The sequence below is a fragment of the Felis catus genome, chromosome B3 (genome assembly GCF_018350175.1).
Source record: "Felis catus isolate Fca126 chromosome B3, F.catus_Fca126_mat1.0, whole genome shotgun sequence".
Taxonomy (NCBI): domain Eukaryota; kingdom Metazoa; phylum Chordata; class Mammalia; order Carnivora; family Felidae; genus Felis; species Felis catus.
Genome location: NC_058373.1, coordinates 37,767,071 through 37,793,408, shown reverse-complemented (window position 1 = coordinate 37,793,408; position 26,338 = coordinate 37,767,071). Strand labels below are relative to the sequence as shown.

Below are 26,338 nucleotides of genomic sequence, written 5' to 3'. Positions count from 1 at the left end.
AAGGATCCTAACTTAGTTTGCTAATGCTGTAGAGTTCATGGCACAAGATCTAGGTGATCAGAGTTCCCTGAAAGTAACGTCGACGTGGAGGGTTGGGGGTGGCGTCCCCCAGCTTGTTTTTAACCACACCACTAGTTAGAAAAGGTCCTCAATAGATGCTCTGGAAGGATGATGGGAGTGAACAAATGACTATCCACCAATCCTCAGGTGCTGAAATTTTGGGTTTCATTGTTAGGTAAGCTCTATAACTTTCCAGTCATCAGTGACTTGTTTTATTAATTTAACAGACACTATTGTGGCACCTACCGTGTGCTAGACACTCTTAAAATCCCTTTATAAATGTGAACTCATTTCGTCCTACAAGGTGGGTACAGTTATGATCTCATGGCCCAGATAGACCCAGTCACCGAGCTGCTGAACAGCAGAGTCAAGGTCCAGCCCTAGCAGTCTGGCTCCAGCCCACACAGTCAGGCTTTACACTAGCTGTCTGTAGAATTTATTCCATACTCACTCCACAGTTTCCATTTACCTGTCAATAAATACTTTTACCTACAAGTGTGTACAATGTTTTTAACACTCGATTTTTTTTTTTTTTTTTTTTTACAAATACTTCCTCAGAGTTGATGTTTCATGTGCTAAGACTAGAGTCAGAAGGAAAAAAATAACCTCCTTTGGGTCTAATGAGCAAGGGTTGCCTAAGATAGTTCTCTTTGATCAATTTTATATGCACACATTTATTTTTGAGGGAAAAAAAAGGCACTCTGGAGGCGAGGCTATTATGCAAATTTCCACTGCAGCAAAAGCTTCTAAAGAACTGCCTTCAGAAGGAAGTTGCAGCCGCCACTCTGCTAAGTGCCCCGCTTGGAAGGGCTGTGGGCTCCCTGCTGAGAACTACCGTAAGCCGCTTTGTCACCCGGCTGCCTGGTGCCAGTTCTGGCAGAGCCTAGGAGGGACGTTGTGGCAGAGTCCCGGAGAGCAGTGAGGTTTGCAGACCATTTAGGTGGGGCTGGACATCATGGAGGGTCATTTTTCCCAGTGCTGGCTGTTTCTTGAGGATGTCCCATGCCTCTTGAGCTAAGCTGTCTCCATAAGACTGATTTTTAAGATTTCAACTTTACAGGTTCATTTAAATATTGGTATCAGGATATATAAACTTAAAAAAAAATTTTTTTGTAGACTAGATTAACTCTGTTCCAGTGTCATTCAATATATGTTTTCCAGTTGCTTAGGAGTAAAGGTTGATAAAAATTGTTTGTATCAAATGTAGCATTATAGGTTATGGCATTATGGGAATAATACGTCACAGAAACTTGTTTTTTGAACTCTTTGCACTATGAATACAAGGCACGATGTTGCTAGTTACATATCAGAAGCTGCATTTGAGTATCCACAATGTGCTAGGTTAATTTATGTATATTATTTAACTTAATTTTTGCATTATCTCTCTAAGTATTACTAGACTCCTATTGGCGGATAATCAGATTGAGGCTCAGAGAGGTTAAGTAATTTATTTCCAGTCACAGAGCTAGTAGGTGCAGACCTGGGATTCAAACCCAGGCTAGTCTGACTCCTAAACCCCTTACTCTTTCTACTGGCAGTGCACGCCACAGCCTCCCGTAGAAGAAACTGTTTATTTGTTTAATACACAAGGGTGTATTTTTTTATTAAAATTTTTTTAATGTTTATTTTTGAGAGAGAGAGAGACAGAGCATGAGCGGGGGAGGGGGAGAGAGAGAGAGAGAGAGAGAGAGAGAGAGAGAGAGAGAGAGAGAGAGAGAGAGGCAGGCACAAAATCCAAAGCAGGCTCCAGGCTCTGAGCCGTCAGCCCAGAGTCCAACGCACAGCTCGAACCCATGAACCCATGAACCGTGAGATCATGACCTGAGCCAAAGTCAAACACTTAACCGACTGAGCTACCCAGGTGCCCCCACAAGAGTGTATTTGTATACACTGTTGAATCAAGAGGGAAAGATTGTTACGAATACATAGTAGAGGAAATTTTGTAAAGAATCCCCCCCCTCCCCCCCCCCCCCCCCCCCCCCGCCCCAAAATAGAGATTTAAGCTCTGGCCTCACATTGCTGGGCTAAGTGTGATTATGAGCTAATGTTTTTATAGTTTATGCCAACATTTCAAAAATCATCTTCAGGTTCTCATATTTCCTCTAGGATTTGCCACATGTTAGCAATAAAGAAGATGGCTAATTGTGTTTCTTTATTCTTTCTTTGTTTAGGATGTGATAGGCCAGGTTCTGCCTGAAGCAACAACCACAGCATTTGAATGTAAGTCTGGCTTGTATACTTCCTTGACTATTTCTTTCTGCAGTAATTTTTCAAAGGGTTTATGGGTTGTATTACTTTAGAAACTGACAAAAACAGATTATTTATGATCATCATATGGTACATTTAAATATTTATAAATTAATGCAAGTTTAATGATGATACTGAACTGAGTAATATTTTCTTATTTAATCATATCTTGGGTGTGCATATTTCTATAATATAGCTTTAATTACCAACATGACCTTTATCTGCTCTTGCTCCTCACTGTAATAATATTGTGGGACGAAATGAAACGTGTAAACTACCTGTAGGCCAGTGATTACTGATTAAGAGATTGTAATCCATTACTGCTTTAACACAGCAACAGAGTAGAGCTTTTAAGTGAGCGTTGCCTGGAATAATTCTGTTTTAGTGGGGCTTGGTGTGGCTGCTACATGATGACAGTAACACTTCAGTCTTGAGTCCTTCTTCCTCACTGTCCCCTCCCCCACCAAAACCAAGTGGCCTGGGGATTGGGAGGGGGCAGGATGGACTAGAAAACAAGTTTCCACATGAGCCAAGTCATTGCAAAGGACGTCAGGGTCCAGTAATGTTAAGGTGAGAGTTTAGTCCATAGAACAAGGGCTCTGATGTTGAGAAGGATGAAGTAAGGATTTTTTCCCATCTGTTTTTAGAAGGTGAAGGCCACTTTTCCATTAGAAGATGTACGGTTTCTTCACACGATAGTTTACTTGTTGTTCTTGGTTTTTACGCAGATGGTTAATGACAGTGAATACAATGTCTTTTATTTATGCTCTCTTTGGAGGACAATTTGGTGGTACTTAACAAAATATAAAATGTGCAGAACCTTTGAGCAGGTTTTCTTTTAGGAGGCTTTTCAACAGAAATACCTGCACATGTGTTGAATGCCCTTCAAACAAAATATTCATTGTGGAATTAAAAAAAATTTTTTTAATGTTTATTTATTATTTTTGAGAGAGAGAGAGAGACAGCACGAGCAGGGGAGGGGCAGAGAAAGAGAGAGAGAGGGAAACGCAGAATCCAAAGCAGGCTCCAGGCTCTGAGCTGTCAGCAGAGAGCCCGATGTGGGGCTCAAACTCTGAACTTTGAGATCATGACCTGAACCAAAGTCAGATGCTTAACCAACTGAGCCACCCAGGCATCCCATGGAATTACTTTTAATAGCAAAAAATTAGAGGAAAGCTAAATTCCTAGAATAATGGATTAATAAAGTATCCATTATCTGAAGCAGCAGCCAATTGAGCAGCAGCTAAAAAGAATGATTTTATGCATTGACATGGAAAGATCTCCATGATACATTGTTGAATAAGTAAATAATATGTATGGTGTGATCCCATTTTATAAAACAGCTAATCTCTGTACCTCCCAGCTTCGTGTATATCTTGAGAGACAAGGATCTGCAGAATGCCCACCATAGTGTTTCCAGTGGTGTCCCCTTTGGGAAGTGGACTTGAGGGTTAGGGTGGGGAACGGTTGGCTAGATGAGCACACTTTTTACTTTTCTATACTTCTCTATTGTTTGAATATTTTTCAACATTCATTACGTGTATTTAAAAGTCACTTGCGTAAGACTCTTAAAATGATTAGTACTTTATTAACCACACTGGACTGTATATCCTATTGAAAAATGGTACGCGTATCTGAAATACTAGTGTTGCAAGCTGTTCAGAGCTTTTTTGGTAAGTCCTTGGTGGTACCCCGGATTTCATGGACAGGCTGATAGTTAACATCTGTTACTGTTGCCAGATGCTGTGCTAAGAACATTCCATGGTTATCTCATTTAATTTAACCTTCACAAATCTCCATGAAGTACTTGGAAGGACTGTTACTAGCTCCATTTTAGTTGAGGAAAGGATATCTGCTCTGAGCAGCTTGCTCAAGGTCTCATAGCTAGTGATTGGTAAAGTGGACTTTCTCGTGTAGACTCCAGAACATGTATATATTCTCAACCACTGTTGACACGTTTTGGGAGTTGTCAAAATTCTTGAAATTACTTATTCTGATTGTTTAAGTGTAACAGAAAATAAGTTTATTTTGTACTTCCTATCTTTTTTTTTTTTTTTTTTTTTTTTTGAGAGAGCATGCAGGGGAGGGGCAGAGGGAGAGGGAGACAGAGAGAGTATCTGTAGTAGGCTCCATGATGTGGGGCTTGATCTCATAACCATGAGATCATGAACTGAGCCAAAATCAAGAGTCGGTTGCTTAACTGACTGAGGCACCCAGGAGCCCCTGTCCTTCCTACTTCTTGCTTTCTGGGTCCCACAGAGTGTCTTGACCCCACTGGCTTCCAGAGTGAGGGTTCATAGTAATAACATTGATCATTTTAGCTGTCATTTGTTGATGGCTTGCTCTCTTTCTAGCAATGGACTAGATGATTTACCTAAATTGTTGCTAATCCTGACAAAAACTCTGTGAGGTAGGAAAACTCTACCTTTGGGAACCTGAGGCCCAGAGACATGAAATGGTTGCCAAGCGTCATCAGCTAGGAAGTGGAGCCAAGTTTAAACACGGTTGTTTTTGACTGTGAAACATGCACTTGGTATAACCAAGTGTGTCAGAAGCCTATGAAGTGTGTTAAGTATGGTTGACATGGCTGATGGGTTTATGGTTTATGGGTATGATGGAACAACTCTTGGATAAGTAAAACTTTAGCCAAAGAAATACTTATGGCAATATATTTAATACTGAAAAATACACCTAACACAACAGAAAAAAAAGTGTGAATTTCTAGGTTTAAGTTCTAGGAGATCTCACTCCTTTACTGAAATAAGAGTGGCAACTCTATACCCATCTGTGTCTGGACAAGTTTTAGGCAAAAACAAAAAATAAAACCCCAAAACACACACGGACAAAATAATAACAGTCCTTTGTTTCTTGAGCTTAGAGTACTGCTTACTTTCCCTTATAGACTTAGAATCCCAGCCTGGCTTTTTTTATGATTGCTCTAGGATGACCTTATTTTCTGAACCAAAGATCTGAACTAATAAATGGAATCTATGTAGAAGAAGCATTTGGAAAGATGTAGCTTGTAAGCTAATTTGCTGACATTTTTGAGCATTTCTGTGGTCTGGAGCTATGATGGAACAACTTCCAAATAAAGAAAACTTTGATCAAAGATATATTTATGGTACTGTATTTAATATTGAAAAGGATACCTAGCACTAATTGATTTCTTATGCAAAAGAGATGGTAGGGGTGCTGCCTGGTTGGCTCAGTCGATTAAGTGTCCGACTTCGACTCAGGTCATGATCTCGCAGTTTGTGAGTTTGAGCCCCATGTTGGGCTCTGTGCTGACAGCTTGGGGCCTGGAGCCTGCTTCTATTTTGTGTGTGTGTTTCTCTCTCTGCCCCTCCCTTGATCATGCTGTGTCTGTCTATCTCTCTCTCTCTCAAAAATAAATAATAAACATTTAAAAAAAATGAATAAATGTTAATTTTTTTTTATAAAAAAAAAGAGATGGTATTGTCTTTAGCAATGTGAATTAAGCAGCAAAGGGAAGGACACTGTCCCGTTTACTTGTTCCGCACAAATATAGAGGAAAAGAGTTGGTAAGTGGAAAAGAGGGGAAAGGTCAGGTAATCTTAGATTCTTCAGTCTGAGAAGTGCCATCCATTGGGTAAGACCTCTGATCCCACCAGATGGAGCTAATCTGCCTCCACACCTTTGCTAGAGCAGGTAACCCATGGGGCCTGCCTTCTGATGAGTTGTGTGCATGTTTCCCTTCTCACTAGATTTTGAAGGACTTGATGACAGGTACTGCGTTTTATTTCACTCTTATTCTCAGTACTTAGCTTAGACCCTTGCTGAATAAAATGAAATGTTGTGTGCCCATATTCAGATGGGAATCTTACAATTACTGGGACCTAAAGCCAAGTAAGTAATTTGCTATTTGCATTATTTGTGTTATTACCCAGCCACGGGATATAAACTGGTTGGTGGTGGACCAGTCAGACTCCACACTTGACTGGGCCTTCTGTCCTGAGGGGGCAGAGGGTCTACAATGACGATATTCTTTCTGGTTTGTGTTCCTGGGAGTAGTGTTTCTGAGGGGAGTTAGGCTGGATAAGGGGAGGGAGGCCCATTTGTGCTGATCACCTCTTGGACCGATGGCCCTAAGTCTTTTTCATTTTACCCCTTTTAGGTCCTTTTCCCCTTATAACTAGAGCACAAAGCAAAATACTTTCCAATATATAGTGCTTGGTTTCTTTTTTTTTTTTAACATTTATTTATTTTTGAGAGACAGAGAGAGACAGAGCATGAGCAGGGGAGGGGCAGAGAGAGAAGGAGACACAGAATCCAAAGCAGGCTCCAGGCTCCAGGCTCCGAGCTGTCAGCACAGAGCCTGACACGGGATTCGAACTCGCAAACTGCGAGATCATGACCTGAGCCGAAGTCGGATGCTTAACTGATTAGCCACCCAGGTGCCCCTTGATTTCCTTTTTTTAAATTTTTTTTAATGTTTTTATTTATTTTTGAGACAGAGAGAGGCAGAGCATGAGCGGGGGAGGGGCAGAGAGAGAGGGAGACACAGAATCTGAAGCAGGCTCCAGGCTTCGCGCTGTCAGCACAGAGCCTGACGCGGGGCTCGAACTCACGGACTGTGAGATCATGACCTGAGCTGAAGCCGGACGCTTAACCGACTGAGCCACCCAGGCGCCCCCCTTGATTTCTTTTTTAATTAAGAAGGTATAGATGATCTTAAAAAAAGAATTCAAGCAGCATACAAATGAAATGAAAACTAAAAGCCCCCATTTCCCTAGTTTACTATTTAACAGTGTGTTCTGTATCTTTACAGAAGTTTTCTCTGTACATAATGCATACTATACTGTGACTAGTTCCCCCACCCCCACTTACCTTATATATACGCATGCATATATATATATATATATATATATATACACACACACATATATATGCACATATATATGTATATATATATGTTTTTATGCATGGTATATATAACCTCTTCCAACATCACTGTGCACAAATCGACTTCATTCCTTTGGATGACTACATTATGCTTCATTTTATGGCCATGGCTTAATTTATTTAACCTATTGACGGGCCAATCTTAAGTTGTTAGTGGTTTTTTAGTATTGGAAAAAATGCTGCAGTCAACAGCATTGTCTTATATCTTTCCACATGGTGGAAATATATTTGTAGGATAAATTCCCAGGAGTTGGAACTACTGAGACAAAGAGTACCCCTATTTTACATTTTAATAGCTATTACCATGTTGCTCTCTAAAGGGTAGAACCAATTTACACTCCCACCAACAATGTTTGAGAATGCCCATTTCTCTCTACCCTCACCAACTCTGAGTAATTTTTTATTAGCAAACTTCCTAGTCAGTGGCAATTTGAAAGGTGGAAGAGATTATTATGCTATTGTTTTATTTTTGTTTCTTCAATTATAAGTGAGCTTGAGTGTCTTCATTTGTATTTTGATCATTTTGTTTAATTTCTGTGAACTGTTTGTCACCTTTGCCCATTTTCCTGTTAGGTTGTACGTTTCTAATTGACATAAGGATTTTCCAATATTAAGAAAATTGGGGCTTTGTCTCATCTGTTTAGTTATTTTTGTTTAGTTTACTGCTTTCCTTTCAGCTTGCTGTGGTCTTTTTTTTCCCTCTGCTTTTTTTTTTCCCATAGAGAGGGTTGAAATTTTTACACGGTCAGATTTATCATATTGTCCTTTGTGACTTCTGGATTTATGGCATTCTTAGAAAGGTCTTCCACATTCAGGTGTTGAAAAAACATTCATCCGTATTCTTTTGTTCTACTTTAACAGGGTTAAGCACACACACGCATTAGGTATGTGCGTACATACGTATGTTCGTATGTGTATTAGCATTTTTTTTTTTGGAAAAGAGTGTGCACTTTTATCACAAATATCAGAAGATTTGAAAATGTTGTACCATCTCCAGTCTGTTTTGGTGAGAGGAGGAATCAGGTGGGGAATCCAACTTTATTTTTCAAGCACATAGACAGTTGACCGCATACAAGTTATTGAATAATTTGTCTTTTCCCAGATGTGAGAACACTTCTGAGATAAAGCTGAATTCCATTACCATAAAAAATCTTGGCTCTTCGCAAGTGCGGGCCCTACATATGCTGTAGGAGCCTGACATTCATACAGGCCCGGAGACCCCTGCTGATTTTCACAGTTTCATTAACAGATTAATGAGTACGCCAGCACACGAGGTGATAAAAATCAGCTGTGCCCACTGATGAGTTTCCTGTGCGTATCTGTTTCGTGTTCCTCCCCCGGCTCTTCTCTAGACAAGTGGCTGCTTCAGAGTGACTGGTGAATTCTTACTGGTGACTTGAAAGAATCATCTCAAGTCTGTGTAGACAAATGCTGACTTCTCCCTGTGAATACCATGTGGCCCGCTTTTCCGTGGCACCCTGACTTCACACATTTGGTCTGTAGCCTTCATAAGTATCTTCGCGCTTGTCAAACTGCGCCTCTGAGTTTTGGTTCGTAAAATATGGTTGTAGGATAAAGCTTTATTTTACTTATGTCTTTCTCCGACCATGATCATGTTATGCTCACTTCTCGTTTCAGTTGTTTCATGAATTTCTGGAAGATTATTTTGGGTGGAAATTTTAAAGCCGGTTCATCATTTTAAATTTGGCATAATATGACCACTTAAAGGAAAATTGCAATGATATAAGTTGTGATAGACAACCGTAGCTGATGACTGGAGAAACACACCTGTAGGAGATACCCTTCATGTCCAAATAGCAAAGACTGCCTCATTAAGAATGATTGGATGAGAAAAGTCTAAATTATAAAATGTTTGTAAATAATAAATTATTTAGAAAAAATGAAGTTTCATTTTTTTTATTTTTATTTTTCAAAATTTTATTTTTTGAGAGGAGAGAGACAGAGTGTGAGCAGGGAAGGGGCAGAGCTAGAGGGGGACACGGAATTTGAAGCAGGCTCCAGGCTCTGAGCTGTCAGCACAGAGCCCGACACGGGGCTCGAACTCACGAACTGCGAGATCATGACCTGAGCTGAAGTTGGACGCTTAACTGACTGAGCCACCCAGGCACCCATGAAATTTCATTTTCTTAAACTGTAGTATGTATAGGAGATAAATGGTTGCTTATAGGCAGAACCAGGTAGGTTAATGAAAAATTGTAATTCACAATTATACAGTCTAAAGATTATTTAACAGGTGAGAGTTTATTTTACATCCTAGAATTTGAGACTATTTGAAGAAAGCTTTTATGTATTGAAATTTTGGTTTGCAATGTCATCCATGTGCAAAGTCCAGATCCTTTTTAGTCTTATGAGAGTAATTGCTTATTTGTAATCTTGCTATGTTGCATGAAAATTAAGAAGTTTAATTCCTTTACCCAACTGCCAGGCTAGTTATTCCTGGAGGGCAGCAGACAATGCTGCTCATTCTTGAGTCTCTAGAACCCCGTCCTAGTACCCAGCACACGGTAGACACTCATACGTGTTTCTGGAATGCACGGATGGTTGAAGGAATGAAGTAATAAGGACAAGCCTTTTGTATCTCATCCGTCACAAAATCACGTTAGCTCTGGCTTTAAAATATATCCAGCGCATGATGACTGCTCAGAATCTCAGCCTGGTTCGGGCCACCATCTTCCCTCACCTCCGATGACAGGACTGGGATGATGGTATCCTACCTGGTCTTCCTGTATCTGCTTTTGCCTCCACACAGCCTCTTCTGCACATAGCAGCCAAAGTGATCCTTTAGAAGTGGGATCACAATACTCAGCACCGTCCAGTGATTTCCATCTTACTCAGGAGTAAAAGCCAAGTCCTTAAAATCCCCTACAAGGCCCTGCATTTTCTCATCTGCCCCCAACCCTGCAACAGCATTGATTCCCTGAACTCATCTGTTTCTCTAGCGCCCGCCTGCTGTGCTAGCCACTCTGCCTTTGTTTCAGTCTCCTGAATATGCCAGGTATTCTTCTACCTCAAGGCCTTTGCATTAATTGTTCCCTCTGCCTGGAACACCCTTTCCCCAGATATCTGTGCAACCCATGCCCTCATCCTGTTCAGTCTATCTCAATAAGAGTGTGAGCTACTAGAGGGCAAGGCTTTTTTTCTGTTTCCACTGTTACCATCCCCAGTGCCCAGAACATTGCCTGCTACATAGGGACACTTACATATTTGTTGGAGAGAGGAAGGGTGCAAAGGAGCAAAGAAGGAATCAGGAGGGCGGTGGCATGGAACTGAAGTAAAACTCATGGCTGTGAGTGGTGCCTGGGTGGGTCAGTGGGTTAAGTGTCTGGCTCTTGATTTCAGCTCAGGTCATGATCTCAGGGTTGTGAGATTGAGCTCCACACCCAGTGCAGAGCCTACATAAGATAGTTTCTCTCCGGGCGCCTGAAGGACTCAGTTGGTTAGGCATCTGACTTCAGCTCAGGTGGTGATCTTGTGGTTCGTGGGTTCGAGGCCCACATCAGATTCTGTGCTGATAGCTCAGAGCCTGGAGCCTGCTTCAGATTCTGTGTCTCCCTCCCTCTCTGCCCCTCTCCCACTTGCACTTTCTCTCTCTCTCTCTTTCTCTCTCTCTCTCAGAAATAAACATAAAAAAAAATTTTTTAAAAAAGATGGTCTCTCTCTTTCTCGTGTGTGTGTGTGTGTGTGTGTGTGTGTGAAAAAAATCATGGCTGTAAAGATTTGGCCATAAAGGCCAGACTGCTAGTCCTGTCCAGATCTTAGATGCTACACCCGAGAAGGGCTCTAAACTTGACAACCTTTCTGACAATTTCTCGTCGATACGTGTTTCTAACTTCTACAGTTATGTCTGCATGTCTTTCCTCTTGCCTTGGAAAAATGCCTTTGCTGTAGTTCTAATTGACTCTCACCTGGCACCGAAGGAATGTGACAAATGACATCTTATATATTGCCTTAACTTTCTGTGCTCTTTGTAGAAGCTAGATTGTTTCTCTCAAAAGCCCGCTCGAGCCCCGTCCCTGCAGTGGGTGCCGTTTCGCTGACAGCTCCCTGGCGTCTGCTAGGTGACTGCTGTTTACCTTGATAGGCACTGTGCTTGCCATCCTGACCGCCCCTTACCTGCGGCTGCCTCTCCTCCATTGGGCCTTTATGTTCCTCCTCTTGGTTTCTCTTTCGGATTGCATGTTGCTTCAAATAAAATTGCTAACAACATATGGCCTGTTATGATTCTCTTTTCCCAAACTCTGCCATTTTGTGTATTTGTGACACACTGCAGATTTTGTGAAGATTGCTTCATAATATTTGTTTTCCATCTGCTGCACTCTATTTGGTATCTTGCTAGGATTTTTTCCTCCATTTTAAGTGACATTAACAAAATCCAGCCAGTACATAGACTTTCTGGTTCTACTTTTGCTTCCCTAATGTGCTGGAAAATCATATTACTATGCTCCAGGCAAGTAGAGAAGTCTGGAATTCTCATTGTGAACCAGTGTATCAGATCTATCGCATGCAACGCCCCCCCCTCCCCCCTTGGTCATATCTAGTAATGCTTTTTTGGTCAGATGGTAAAGAACCTCTGTGGATAAGACAAAAAGTTCAGATTATTTTTTCTACTTCTCATCACTTAGTACTACTACTTCCTCGTGTTCTTCAACAACGTTATTTATAACCTTGAAACTCTTTGTGCCACGTTAGTAAATTGTTATGATTGACACTTCTGTTTAGTGTTCTTTCTATAGCTAATCCAGTTTGATAGGCAAATAGCCAGAGTGTCTGCTGGAATGGCTGTGTGTGTCCAACTTTTAACAGGGAAGTGTTTTAAGTTACTGTTATACCACATTGCTTGGTATGCCTTTCTACTTTCTTACCCTCCAATGACTTCTAATACCTGTCAATTTACTGTCTTTTATTTAAATTTTTTTCCAGATTTATTGAGATATAATTGATGTATAGCATTGTGTAAGTTTAAGATGTACACCCTGCTGATTTGATGCAGTTATATGTTACAAACTGATTACCAGCACCGTAGCAATAGCTAACACCTCTAGCCTGCCCTATAATGACTGTTTCTTTTTTGTGGTGAGAACATTTAAGATTTACTGTCAGCAACATGCAAGTATATGATACGGGGTCATTAGCTGTAATCCCCATGCCCTACATTAGATCCCCAGACCTTGTTATACTCATAACTGTAAGTTTATACTCTGGCAGAAGCTCCCCATTTGCCCCCAACCCCAGCCCTTGGTAATCGGTAATCACACACTCTGTTTTTTTAGGTTTGGCTTTTCAAATTTTCACATATAAGTGATATATAGTATTTGTCTTTTTCTGACTTAGCATAATGCCCTCCTTGGGATTCATCCAAGTTGTTGCAAACGGCTTTTTCGTGGATGAATAATATTCCAATGTATATATACACCATATCTTTATCTGTTCGTCTGTTGGTGGACATTTAAGTAGTTTCCATATCTTCACTATTGTGAATAATGCTGCAGTGAACATGGAGTTTCATATATCTCTTTGAGAGAGTGATTTAGTTTCCTTTGGATAGATGTCCAGAAGTAGAATTGCTAGATCACATGGTAGTTCTGTTTTTAACTTTTTGAGGAAACTCCATACTGTTGTCTGTGGTGGCTGCACCAGTTTATATTCCCACCAACAGAGCACAAGGGTTCCCTTTTTCTTTTTTCTTTAAAAAAAATTTTTTTTTATGTTTATTTATTTTTGAGAGTGAGAGTGACAGCATGAGTGGGGAAGAGGCAGAGAGAGAGTGAGACACAGAATCCGTAGCAGGCTCCAGGCTCTGAGCTGTCAGCACAGAGCCCGACGCAGGGCTCAAACCCACAAACCATGAGATCATGACCTGAGCTGAAGTCGGCCACTCAACCAACTGAGCCATCCAGGCACTCCAAAGGTTCCCTTTTTCTCCACATCCTTGTTGTCTCTTGTCTTTTTTTTTTTTTTTTTAAGTAGGCTCCACACCCAGCATGGAGCCCGACGTAGGGCTTGAACTCACTACCCTGAGATCAAAACCTCAGGTGATGGTCTTGCAGTTTGTGGGTTTGAGCCCCACATCGACTCTGTGCTGTCAGTGTGGAGCCTGTTTGGGATTCTTTCTCTCTCTCTCTCTCTCTCTCTCTCTCTCTCTCTCTCTCTCCCCCCCCCCCCCCCCCCCAAAAAAAAAGACCTACGCTGAGATCAAGAGTTGGACACTTAACCGACTGAGCCATTCGGGTGCTCCTTGTCTCTTTTTTGATGCAACCATTGTGACGGATGTGAGGTGATAGCACATTGTGGTTCTGATGTGTACTTCCCTGATGATGAGTGATAGAACATCTTTTCTTGTGTCTGTTGGCCATTTGTGTGTCTTTGGAATGTATTGTCTTTACAGAGAAGTGTATTCTCACTTTAACCGTCAGGGCAAATGGTATGACTGCCATCATGGGGGTAGGTAGCTTGGGTTTTGCCTTTTGGCCAGAATCCTCAGTCTTCTCATGGGTGTGAGGACTTTCCAACTCAGTCTCCTCTCTGACAAGAACGGGGTCTCCATGAAAACTGATCACAAATAGTACAGAGTGTCAGTCCCCCAAAGAGCAGTTTATAAAGAAAACCGATACTTCGTAAGACAGAGGTTCTTATTAATCCATAAGAACCATTAATTACTATGTCATCTAAGTCTCATTTTATCCCCAGGCTTATCACTTCTCGGCCTTTTGGCTAAGGTCAAGTGAAGTCTCATTTTATCCCCAGGCTTTATTAGAATGCTTCTTTCAACGTAGCCAAAATCTTTTCCTTGGAGTCAGACCCCTTGTGGGACATCTCCAACACTTAGCACTAGGCTGCCTATTCTGGCCTTTTGGCCTCTGCTTTCTGTCCACTTAAAGCCAGGTGTCCTTACAGTATTTCATGGAACTGCTAGCCAAGAAATTATTCTGGTAGCTGACTTCCCTCACAGATTTGTCTTTTTTCCCCCCTGAAATAATCCCTTAGAGATTTCATGGAATTCTGAAATCTTCTGTTTTAAGTAGCCTCAAGGGTTCAAGTTCTGGCTTTGAGAACATAGAGAACTCTTTTATTGTTGGGTTGTTCCTGATCGAGAGAGACTGTGATTTAAATGATTTTTCTGGAATCTGTGCCCTTGCTTCACAAATTATAAAAAGGGTTTTCACCTGTTTTATTAAACGCCAAACACTTCCTCATCCTGTGTGAACAATACCTTATAGAGGTCTTGTGTATATTGAAATTTGAATGTAAACAGTTCCTTTGTAACCACGTCTCTGTAGCTAGCTCTGGTGTAGACGTGAGAGTTACAAAAAGTGACTTTGTTCAGGCTGGAAATTTTTACCAAGTTCAGGACTTTATCAAGAACAAATCATTGTAGCCCACATCTAAACAGAGAATTTGACTTGGTTTTAAAACAGAAATGTAAAGTGTTTTCATGTGTGGTAGTATGTAACATTATGTCCCTTTATACTGTATCTGTTTCCCCCCCCTTTGTTTCCTGTATTTGTAAGAAGAATTTTTTACTTAACCTTGAAAATACTAGTTTCTAGAATTTATGTAGACACTCCTCCTGTTTCCAAAACTAGAATGGCATTTCTTTCCCAGTTTGGCTTTTAGTGTCTGCAAAAGGAAGGAAGGAAGGAAAGGAGGGAGGGAAAGAGGCAGAGTGGAAGGAGGGGGAAAAGAAAGGAGGAGTTAGGTTCCTCTATGGTCCCTTGCACCTGTAACATTGTTGGGCCTGTGCCTTCTTTGTTACTGAAAGTGACCGCCGTGTGTCTTTTATACTAAAACAGGCAGCCTTTAACAAAGTACAGTAGTGACTCTGGACAGCTCCTATTTATGTAGATATTTAAACAGTGTGACTTGATGATACTGGTTTACACTGAATTGGGGAACTCTTTGGGAACGAACTACAATCCGGGATCCAGGAACAAACGCTTTGGAGAGAAAGCCCAGTGAGAGCAGTTGGCTTGGTCACCGAGCAGCGCTGGCTGAACTGCTGGTTTCTGTCGCACTGTCAGACAAATTGCTATTGGCTGCTGAGGAGAGAAAGGAAGTAGCATTTTGCGCTGAAACAGGCTAATTAGGAGAGAATACAAGCTCCCTCCTAGGGTTTCCATGACCTGGCCGCTGAGCAGGGGAGTATCTTCCGAACTGCAGCTGGATGGGAGGGAGGGCCCACTGAGGTGTGGTGGGCGAAGTTCCACATTCTGGACTGAACCGCCGTGTATTTTCAGTAAGAGTCCCCAGAGCATGTCACGTAAGCTTATTCTCTTCGTGACCTGAGATTTGTCAGTTTCTGCAGGCCTGGGATCAGGTTCTCTGCATCTGATCAAATCAGCAATTAGATACTCAAGAGTGACCAAAGAAAAATTAACAACACTGATTGTTTAACAAGCACATCGGAGCTGAAGCATCCAAATTGAGAGAGCCTGCCCTTCTCAGTTGTCCCCAGGGAGGCTGTGCACATCTCCCAGCAATGTCACTATTGCTCAAGATGTGTTTGGCATTTTTCTTTCAAGCATACATTTAGAATCGATCGCATAGGCTGTTCTATCGACAGATCTTTATCTTCAGAAGGATGAAGTGGCTAACTAAATATTCTAAAATATGCAAAAGTTGTTCTGAGTCCTGCCTGGCAGATAGTGTAGGCAAGTGATCAGGTAGGCAGTTCCAGTTTGGGTTAAAAATGAGATCTGATGTTTCCACGTGGTCTAACTTTGGGTTCTTAAAGCAGTTTTTGAAGAGGTATTTCAAAACTATTTTGAACAGGAGAAGCATCATTGAAATGTTTCTGGGTATGGCTGCTTTGATGATACGTTTATTCAAATGTATACATTCTGATTATGTATTTTGTAAAGTCTAAGTATCCTCTAGTTTTAAGACTATCAAATTTTTTCAAAATAGCATGAATGGCCATTTGAAGCTTACTTGCTGTGGTCAGGGTACCCAGTAGAAATGAAACTGTTCAGAAAGAGCAAGTGAGCCACCAGATAGAATGGGATGTGGGGATAACTGCGTGAGAGTTGCCTTGCAAGGTATAACCTTCTGCTGAACTTCCCACTCGAAGTTCTTCTGTGAAAAGGGAATAGCAATAATCAAGTCATACTGTCCACATTGTGGGATGGACGTATGGCATGGGAGGCACAAATCATGGTGCATTGTGTGTAGCAGTATTCAGTACCTGTGAGCCATTTGCATCGTGCTGCTGTGACAGTGATTGCTTGCCTGGGAGAGAGGAGGACTGGACAAGTAAGGGATAGGGTGATGTGTGGGGAAAGAAAAGTACTGAGAGTAGAAAAGACCTATAGCCTCCCTTCAGTTTTTAACGTTCTCCACACCAAACCTGTTTCGTCATACTCCAGTGACACTTCACCCTGGATACATGTCATGATTGACAAGCAGAATTTTTCTGATTTTCAGCTGTCCCTGAAAGTTTTAGTTCTTTATCGGGGCCCTGTTCATATTCTGTACACACACACACACACACACACACACACACACACACACACCCCAACTGAAAAACAAACCAATAACCTCAACGTCCTCAAAAATACAGTGTTGAAGCTTTGGCTGTCACGTTGTGAAAAGCAGTTGTATTATGTTCCTGGCCAACATGGTTTTTGTACATTTAAAAACTGCAGGTCTTGGGGCGCCTGGGTGGCTCAGTCGGTTAAGCGTCCGACTTCAGCCAGGTCACGATCTCGCGGTCCGTGAGTTCGAGCCCCGCGTCAGGCTCTGGGCTGATGGCTCAGAGCCTGGAGCCTGTTTCTGATTCTGTGTCTCCCTCTCTCTCTGCCCCTCCCCCGCTCGTGCTCTGTCTCTCTCTGTCCCAAAAATAAATAAACGTTAAAAAAAAAAATTTAAAAACTGCAGGTCTTATCTTACCCTATGTTTCCTCTTCAACAGATGAGGACGAGGATGGTGATCGAATTACAGTGAGAAGTGATGAAGAAATGGAGGCAATGCTGTCATATGTAAGTATACTACAAATGAGGACTGTTTTTTAAAACATTAATGTAGTTGAGGATGCTGCTTCTTGGCATGGGGAAGATCTGAAAGTAAATCACAGTTACCATAACATTTTTATGTATGATATACAGGGTTTTCAAGGATTTCCTTACGTGAAAGTTAAGGATGTTCTTTTCAAAAGACACTTACTGATCATATCATGAACATTAAGAATAATGCATCTTAATGACTTTTGCATTAGGTATGGTGCAGACTAAATGGACTATCAATTTCCTGTATTTTTTATGCAGTACTTAAAGTAACGGCTCATTAAAAATGAACCCCTGGGCTCTAAAAAATTTTTCAAAATCTACTTTCAACTGGAGATCTCTTTCACCCTTCCAAACAGACTATGGTTATAATGTAGCTGCAGGCTTGGTATGGATACACGGTTTAAAAATGTATTCTCAGTTATTTTATGCACTAAAATAACTCTTCCTCCCTCCCTCTTTCTTCCACCCCAGAATGAATAGGGTTATTTACTGACTCAAAGTGATTTGAATATATACTGAATGACTTTTATGTTTCAAATTTCAGTGAACATTTGCGTTAGTGTTTGTCTCAGGACTGAAGTAGATAAACAAGAGAAAAGGGTATATTTCTAAAACTTTAATACTCAGCTTGACAAATCCTGCTATGATGAAGGGGCATTGCTTTTCTGAGCCCTGATTTATGCTGTCTTCTTATTTTGTTTTATTTCCTCTTACTCATTTTTTTCTATTTTATCTGAATTTGTAATCTGTTTACAAAACCTTCTCTAGTGGCCTGGTGGAAAGAGCACTGGACCCGAAGTCAGGAGACCACTGCTCTTCTCTGGCTTGCTGGCCTTAGGCAAATCACTTAACCTTTCTGTGCTATAGTTGCCTCATCTGTCAATTGTGGATAATAATACTTGTCCTTTCTACTGCACAGGGTCATTGTAATGATCAAATGGGATAATAGATGTGAAAGCCCTTTGGAAAGTTAAAAGTTCTATACAAATGCAAAGTAGTATTCTGGTGGAAATGATGGAGTCAGGGCCCTTGCTGGTCAGTGAGACTCTAATCTTAGCCAGCAGTGAGGCTGTAGGTTTTTGATGGACCTCAACTTCAACCAGGATATTGTTTCATTGTGATGAAAACTGTAAAATATCTGTATGGGTTTCCGCCAATAGTTTTAATTTAGGGTAGGAGGAAAGAGAACAAGAAGGATGGCATGATTAACAGAGCGTTGCATTCAGACCAGCACAGAGTAGGAAAAGTCAATTTCCCATTGACTTCCCATTAACTTATTTGAGAGTCTTTGTGCACTGAGAATTTAGAGCAGGGCTCATCAGTACCTTGAAGGGCAGAGTAGGGTTGTCTGCTGAAATGTCTAGCACTGGTATTGATAGATTGGCTAACTCTCCTGAGAATGTGACATGCTTATATTTAGAAGACACACACGTACAGATGGGTTCTAGTTTTTTCACATACATCCATTGCAGAGAGTACATTACTGACATCAGTGTACTTTTATTATGTCTCTGACATAACCACACGCAAAGGTGTGCTTTCAAAAGTGTTCTTTTGGGAAGATCTGACAAATTGTGCTTTGTGAGAAATGTTACTGCATGTGACCACAGTGATGATAATCATTTCTGTTTCTAAGTGCCTACTATATATATACTAGATGCCTAACGTATTTTATTTTCTTTGGTTTTAATAATGACTCTGTGAGGTAGATACTATAATCCCTACGTTTTAGCTGAGGAAGCCATGGTTAAGAAGTATGCCCAAGGTCTTAGAGCTAGCACGAATGTGAATGTGGAATTTAAGTCCAGCCTCTCCTTATGCGAAAGCTCATGCTATGGAAGGTGTTTCATGCTGTTTCTGTCCCATCCACCTCCTTGCACATTAGTGTGGGAATCTTTCTGTCATCCTCGTTACTAAATTCTGAATGATTTGTGTGTAGGGCGTACCTTAGTTGAGCTATCTGTAGTATATATTCCTTTTGATTTATGCTTATTTTTTCAAATGCAGTATTTATTTTTGTGTTATAGGAAAATATTAGAGTTATGTAACTGTCCTTAAACTTAAAAGTTTCTGAGATTTCTTTAGAGCCACTTTTTAGTCTGAAAGAAATCATCCAGCTCATTGACCTCCAAATCTGTGGATTTCGTGAACGGATCAATTTTTATTTTCGCATTGGAGGGCAGACACTGGCATTGTAACCTTTTATTTTGCCAAATAAACACATTAACAAAATAAACTAATAAAAATTGCCTACTGGTAACCATCATTTTACTAACAAATAGAGTCATTTAAAGGTTAGAAATGGTGGGCAATGAATAATCTCAAAAGTAAAGGTGACCATTAAAGTGAGTCAATTTAGGGGCACCTGGCTGGCTGAGTTGGGGGAGTGTGCTTGTGGGTTCAAGCCCTACGTTGGGTGTAGAGATTACTTAAAAATAAAATAAGATACAATAAAATACAATAAGATAAAATAAAATAAAATAAAAATAAAATAAAATAAAATATAAAGTGAGTGAGTAAATTTAGTTTTAGGTAAAACGCATTACATTTTTTTTCTTCTTATTTTTTTAAATTGAAGTATAGTCAGCACACAATGTTATATTAGTTTCAGGTGTACAACATAGTGAATTGATATTCTTCTTTATTATTTTTCTTAATTTTTTAATGCTTATTTATATTTCAGGGATAGAACATGAGTAGGGAAGGGTTAGAGAGAGGGGGAACCACAGAATCTGAAGCAGGCTCCAAGCTCTGAGCTCTCAGCACAGAGCCCGACGCGGGGCTCAAACTTTCTAGCCATGAGATCCTGACCTGAGATGCTTAACTGACTGAGCCACCCAGGCGCCTCAATATTCTTTTTCTAAATAAATGCTTATTCAGTTTTGAGAGAGACAGAGAGTGGGGGAGGGGCAAAGGAAGAGGGGGACAGAGGACCCAAAGTGGGATCTGCACTGACAACAGCATGTCCCTCGCGGGCCTCGAACTCATGAACTGTGTGATCATGACCTGAGCTGAAGTCGGATGCTCAACTGACTGAGCCACTTAGGTGCCCCAATAGTCTTTACTTTTAGTGGATGGCGAAGACGTTTTTATGAATTGGCAGTGGCCCGTGCATTGTGGTCTGGCTGATCAGGTTCAGGTTTTCTCATTAATTCACTTAAATTTATAGCTGGCAATCTGAAGTCCTCAAAGAATTTTAACTTATGTTCTTGCCTTCTGATTCCAGGTGTTTGAGCAAAATCTTTTTAAATGAAAATGAAAATATCCCCGAGAGAGATAATAAGCTTTAAGTCATTTAAAGCCTAAATGGATTTCCTTTTCCTCTTATCTATTGAGATAGCCCTACCATCCTGTACGCTTTATGTGTTCTGTTTATGTAGAGTTGGGCTCTGCATAAACATTTAAAAAGTAGAGAGTAGGGGAGCCTCTTCCTCAAAAAGCACACGAAACATTGATTGGCTGCCATTTTGATCTGTCTTGGTTCTTATGATTGAAATTCCTTTGGGTTCCAGTTTGTCCTAAGGAGAACCATTTGGGCCTAATGTCACAGTAGATTTTGGTTGAGGGGCGCCTGGATGGCTCAGTCGGTTGGGCGTCGGGCTTCGGCTCAGGTCGTGATCTCACAGTGTAGGTTTAAGCCTCACATCCGGCTCTGCGTAGAGAGTGGAGCCTGCTTCCTGTTCTGTGTCTCCCTCTCCCTCTCTGCCCCTCCCCCGCTCATGCTCTGGCTCTCTCTCTCTCCCTCTCTCTCTCTCAAAGCTATATAAACATTTAAAAAATTAAAAAAAAAAAAAAAAGATTTTGGTTGCTAGTCCTCAGTCGCTGATCTGTGAGGAAAAACTTGCATGGTCTCTACTCTTCCGGTTCATTTTGACCCTGAAAAAAATTTTTGAATCCAGGATCTGGGTGGTGGCATAGGGGAGATACTGAGAGATGAGCACATATTTACTGTAAAGCGCAGCTTAGTTTTTCTTGTCAAATTTAATAAATTTTCAGTCCCCTTAGTATTTCTTTAAAATCCATAGAGGGAAAACAAAAGTAGAGACACGTTTACCAGAAATCCCTTAATCATTCTTTTTCACTGATTACAAAGGGTAAATGAATAAACAGCTTGGATCTCTGAATAGAATTAAAAAGAAAATTTGCAATGTCTGGGTTGGAACTTGCAAAATTACTTTCTTCTCCCTTGAATGCAGGCATTTTCTGGCTTTGGGCCAACAGAAGCAGAAGTTTTTATCAGTAATTTAAATAGATTTTCGTATTAGACCTGAAAATGTTGCCTTTTTAATTGAAAACTTATCAATTATTTAAATTGCTAGCAGCCTTAGGCTGTTAATTTTATGTGTGCCATAATAGTGGCATACAGTGGTTTTTGATACATGTGACACAGAGTATCGCGTCGTGCTAAGGATTTGTCATGACAATAAGTTGTCGTGTGCTGTTAAATAATAACCAACATATTAAACCCAAGTCTGTTGTCACACATTAGTACCGTTTTATGTAAGTTATTTAGAAGTCGTATTCTTTTCTTCATTAGATATATTTTTAAGAGATAATGAGAAGAAAACAAAGCTATAATAAATTGTCTTTTAAGAAAATGTAAAGTAATTTGGTCTCCAAGGAGATATTTAATGTATTGAGAGAATCCAGCAGCCAAGTGTTATTACAGCACCATTGTGATCGCTCTCTGCGTTTTGTTATGAGTTTGTGTTAATCAACAATCTGTTTTTATAGCGTAGTTTCTTGTAAGTTATGTTGTTAGAATATTCCACTTCTGGGATCGTGGCTTTTCCTCTGACACTATTGTATCTTTTTAATTCCTCCATAAAGTATTTTTTTAATTAGAATCTGAAATGCTTTATTAGGAAAAAAAGTACACCCAACCTACATATTCTGAAAACTAAATACCTGATCATTGCCAATTATTTAAAGGACCTTGTTAAATATTCCCTTACTATGGTTTACTGTTGTTGTTGTTGTTGTTGTTGATGTTGATGTTCTTGTTTCCCCCTCTCATTTTCTGGGAAGATTAAAGACGGAATGTTGCTTCTCTCCTTCCGTCTTTTTGTATTCGTTGTCTGGCAGAGCTGGCTTCATTTCCTTTCAGCATCAAACAACAGTGCTGGGCCTTGTGTATTGATTCACGTGAAGCTTTATCTATCACTGAGACCTGGTTATAGGAGGGGGTTATTTTAAAGTTAACCTCTGCTTTTGGGTGACCTTTCATTAAGAAACCCAGCAGTACATCTTGCGTTTGTAAATGGATTCATACTTGTTTCTGCTAAATCCTGTGTCTGGTACAGGATTTATTACACCCGGTTCTCTCGATACCGAGAGGCTTGTATGAGTGGAGCACAGTATTAACAAGAGTAATTTTCTTCATTTTGCCCATTCTCTCTCTTTATACCATTTTTCCACGTTGCCAGAAGAGTATGGGACAAGTTTAACTGTAATGCCTCCCATTATGCAGAGACCTTGCGTTTTAGTGGAGTGTAAGTATTCCCTTTGGTATACTTGACCATAGTGTACCTTTTTAGATGTTGGGTACCATGAGGGAAAATACTCCTTGACCTCTGTAGCACCTTGTAAATTGGGATATGATTAGCTTTATCCAAGTATATATAATTTGGAGATTGCCTCTAAAATCATGCAGTTACCCAAGTAGAGTTGGAAGGAAGGGAGCCTTAGAAGTCTTGTCCAACTGCTTCATTTTGTAGATAAGGAAAGTGAGGCCCACAGAGGTCAGATTCAGTTGGAGGTCAAGTTGCCAGTGAATGGGAAGACTCTCAGTGTCTTTACTCCTGGTGGTTTGAAATGATGTTTTTGTTTTGGCCTCTATTGAGGTCCTGCTGAGGAAGCTTTGCAAATACTTCTTTTTTCCTGATATCAAAAAAGAATGCTGTTTACTGGAATGTTAGTGTGCCTGAGTTTGAATAGGAATGTAGAAAATACTTTGTGGGCTTTTGAAATTTTAAAGATTTCGTCCTTATCTATAGGCTGAGTTTTACCACAAAATTTGTTGCCCACTTAGGAGTTGAACATTTAACAGCATCAGGGCCTTTGCTGTTGGGAAGTTTTCTTCAAAGACCAAGAGGTTGGAAGCTCATTTTCCACCTGGTGCATTTCAGTATGCTCCATGTTAAGTAGGCTCTGCTTTGAACTTACTTTGTACCAGCAAAATCAGCTCAGTCTTCAGTGAGTGGCTGGCTCCCTACAAGTGTGGCTCACCCAAACAACGGTCGTGCAACGTGTTCTCCTGGGAGGGTGGGGAAGTGGTACAAACAGTGAGCGAGCTGAACCAAAGGAAATAAATACATAGTTTTGGAAAGTACTCTTTTTTTCTTAGCTTAAAAAATGACATTCTCGGGGCGCCTGGGTGGCTCAGTCGGTTGAGCGTCCGACTTCGGCTCAGGTCACGATCTCGCGGTATGTGAGTTCGAGCCCCGTGTCGGGCTCTGTGCCGACAGCTCAGAGCCTGGAGCCTGTTTCAGATTCTGTGTCTCCCTCTTTCTCTGACCCTCCCCCGTTCATGCTCTGTCTCTCTGTCTCAAAAATAAATAAACGTTAAAAAAAAATTAAAAAAAAAATGACATTCTCTAAGCTGTATAATATCTTGTTTTCTCATCCTAGTCAAAGAATAAAACTTTTGTTCAGAGGCAGATTATTTTAACTCCCTTCTCTGTGTTGCTTGGGACATGTGGATGCCTGTGAAATAGTGACAAACATGTGGTAGCTGCTTATTTAGCTCCGTTAGCCCCTGTTGTGAAATATCTTGGGGCATCTTTGCTTGTGAGGAACAGAAGCATACTGGAGTTTTCATCAGAACAAGGGGCTTATGTGGCTCTAGAAGCAAAGGAAATCTCCAGCCAGCACAAGCAGGCCTCAGCGGGGGTGCCACCAGGGCACTCTGGGGTGCTTTGGACCACCAGTGTTTTGTCATTAGCATGGCTTTAGTTCATCTCCGTGGAGGGCTCAGCGTAGGCTCTGGGCTGTCTGGTTCCTCTGGGGTCCCGTATCCTGGCAGTTGGCGCGAGGCAGTAGAGCCGTGCGATACCTCAGTTAGCCCCTTGGGGGGGCTCTGGCTTGGAGCTTGTCTTCAAAGGAGATGTGGGCTGCAGGGGAATGATGGACCTCTAGCAGTCGGACTGCCTTGGGGCATACCCAGTTGACTAGGCCCTTGTTGGCAGCTCTTAAGGAACCTCTGTTCTCTTAGGGCCATTCTTACAGGAAACAAGAGGGATATTTTCTACATATATCTGAAACATCAATGTAAATATGCTACAACACAGTAGGGTTAGAGAGATTCAATAAATTATCAATCTAGGCAATGTGTCCAAAAAGGTATAAATTTAAGTAATAGAAAATTTCAAAACAAGTTGCTTCTTTCTATGTTTCTCTGTTACTGTTACTTATTATATGTTCTTTACTCATTCCCACCTGCCTTTTTATTTATTTATTTTTTTTGAAAGAGAGAGAGAGTGAGTGCACACACGAGTGCACAAGTGGGGGAAGTGTAGAAGGAGAGGGAGGACCCCCCGATGCGGGGCTCAATCTCATGACTGTGAGATCATGACCTGAGCTGAAGTCAAGAGTCGGGTGCTTAACAGACTTAGACAGTCAGGCGCCCCTATTGATTCATTTTTTAATAGAAGTTGAGGGGCACCTGGGTGGCTCAATAGGTTAAGTGTCCAACTCTTAGTTTTAGCTCAGGTCATGATCTCGTGGTTCGTGAAGTTGGGTCCCATGCCGGGCTCTGTGCTGACAGTGCGGAGCCTGGTTGGGATTCTCTCTCTCCCCTCTCTCTGCCCCTCCTCACCTCGTGTGCTGTCTGTCTGTCTGTTTGTCTCTCTCTTTTAAAATAAATGAACTTTAAAAAAGTAATAGAAGTTGAGCAGTAGGCTGGATCTTTATCAAGCATTCTTGGAAATGGATGGCTAAATAAAGTGTGAGAGAATGTCACATTTGGCCTGCTCCCTGCATGGCCTGATGATCCTGTTTTAAATTTTTTTTTTTTTTATGTTTATTCATTTTCGAAAGACAGAGCACGAGCAGCAGTGGGGCGGAGAGAAAGGGGGACACAGAATCTGAAGCAGGCTCCAGGCTCTGAGCTGTCAGCACAGAGCCTGACATGGGGCTTGAACTCACAAACCGTGAGATCATGACCTGAGCTGAAGTCGGATGCTCAACCAACTGAGCCACCCACGCACCCCTGATGATCCTGTTTTAAGTCGCAGATTTCCTTATCTGTGGGGGATAAGATCCAGGATCCCCTCCCCCCCACCCCATGCAGGCCTGTGACTGTGGATAGTACCAAGCCCTATATACACCATGTCTTTTCTATACATACATATCTGTGGTAAAGTTTCATTTAAAATTAGGCACAGCAGGTGATTCACAACAATAACTAATAATAAAATAGAACAGTTACAACAATATACTACAGTGAAAGTTATGTGAATGTGGTCTCTCTCTCTCAAAATACCTGATTGTACTATACTCACACTTCTTGTGATGCCAAGAGTTGATAAAATGCCTACATGATGGGATGAAGTGAGGTGAATGACGTAGGCGTTGTGACCTAGTGTTAGCTTACTATTGACCTTCTGACAGTATGTCAGAAAGAGGGTCATTTGTTTCCGGACTGCCTTTGACCACAGGTAACTGAAACCATGGAAAGTGAAACCACAGATAAGGGGGGACTACGGTATTTAAACTTCTTCTTTAGAAGTGCAGCAGAATTGCTGCAGCCTAGAAATCAGATGAAAGGTTAGTGTAGACACTGCCCCATGCTAACCATGTGGATGACTGAAAGCTCCATCCAGGAGGTTCCTACAAGTTTTGGACCCATTGCTGAATACAAATTTAAACTCCTTCTGCCAACACACATTACCTTAAACTTAGCCAAGTTGAAGTTCATCTGCCATCGTCTATCCAAACCTCTGTTAAGACCATCTGGGGCTCCCTAATGTCCTTTCCGGTTTTACTATTCAAAACAAACAGTGTTATCATTAAGTGTGGCCAACTTACTGTCTTTTTCACTTCCAAATCATTAATAAATGCATCCATCCAATAACATTAGCCTATAA

At 41.0% G+C, this 26,338-nt stretch overlaps 1 protein-coding gene across 7 annotated transcripts in view; it reads left to right on the top strand.

The window, feature by feature from the left end:
* MAP2K5 (mitogen-activated protein kinase kinase 5) overlaps positions 1-26,338 on the top strand; it is a 277,702-nt gene that overhangs the window by 5,165 nt on the left and 246,199 nt on the right. For all 7 annotated transcript variants that reach the window (XM_019832175.3, XM_019832177.3, XM_019832174.3 and 4 more), the window contains exons 2-3: positions 2,232-2,280; positions 17,158-17,225. In XM_019832175.3, coding sequence (XP_019687734.1) covers positions 2,232-2,280; positions 17,158-17,225 — 117 coding nt within the window. The remainder of the gene's footprint in view (positions 1-2,231; positions 2,281-17,157; positions 17,226-26,338) is intronic.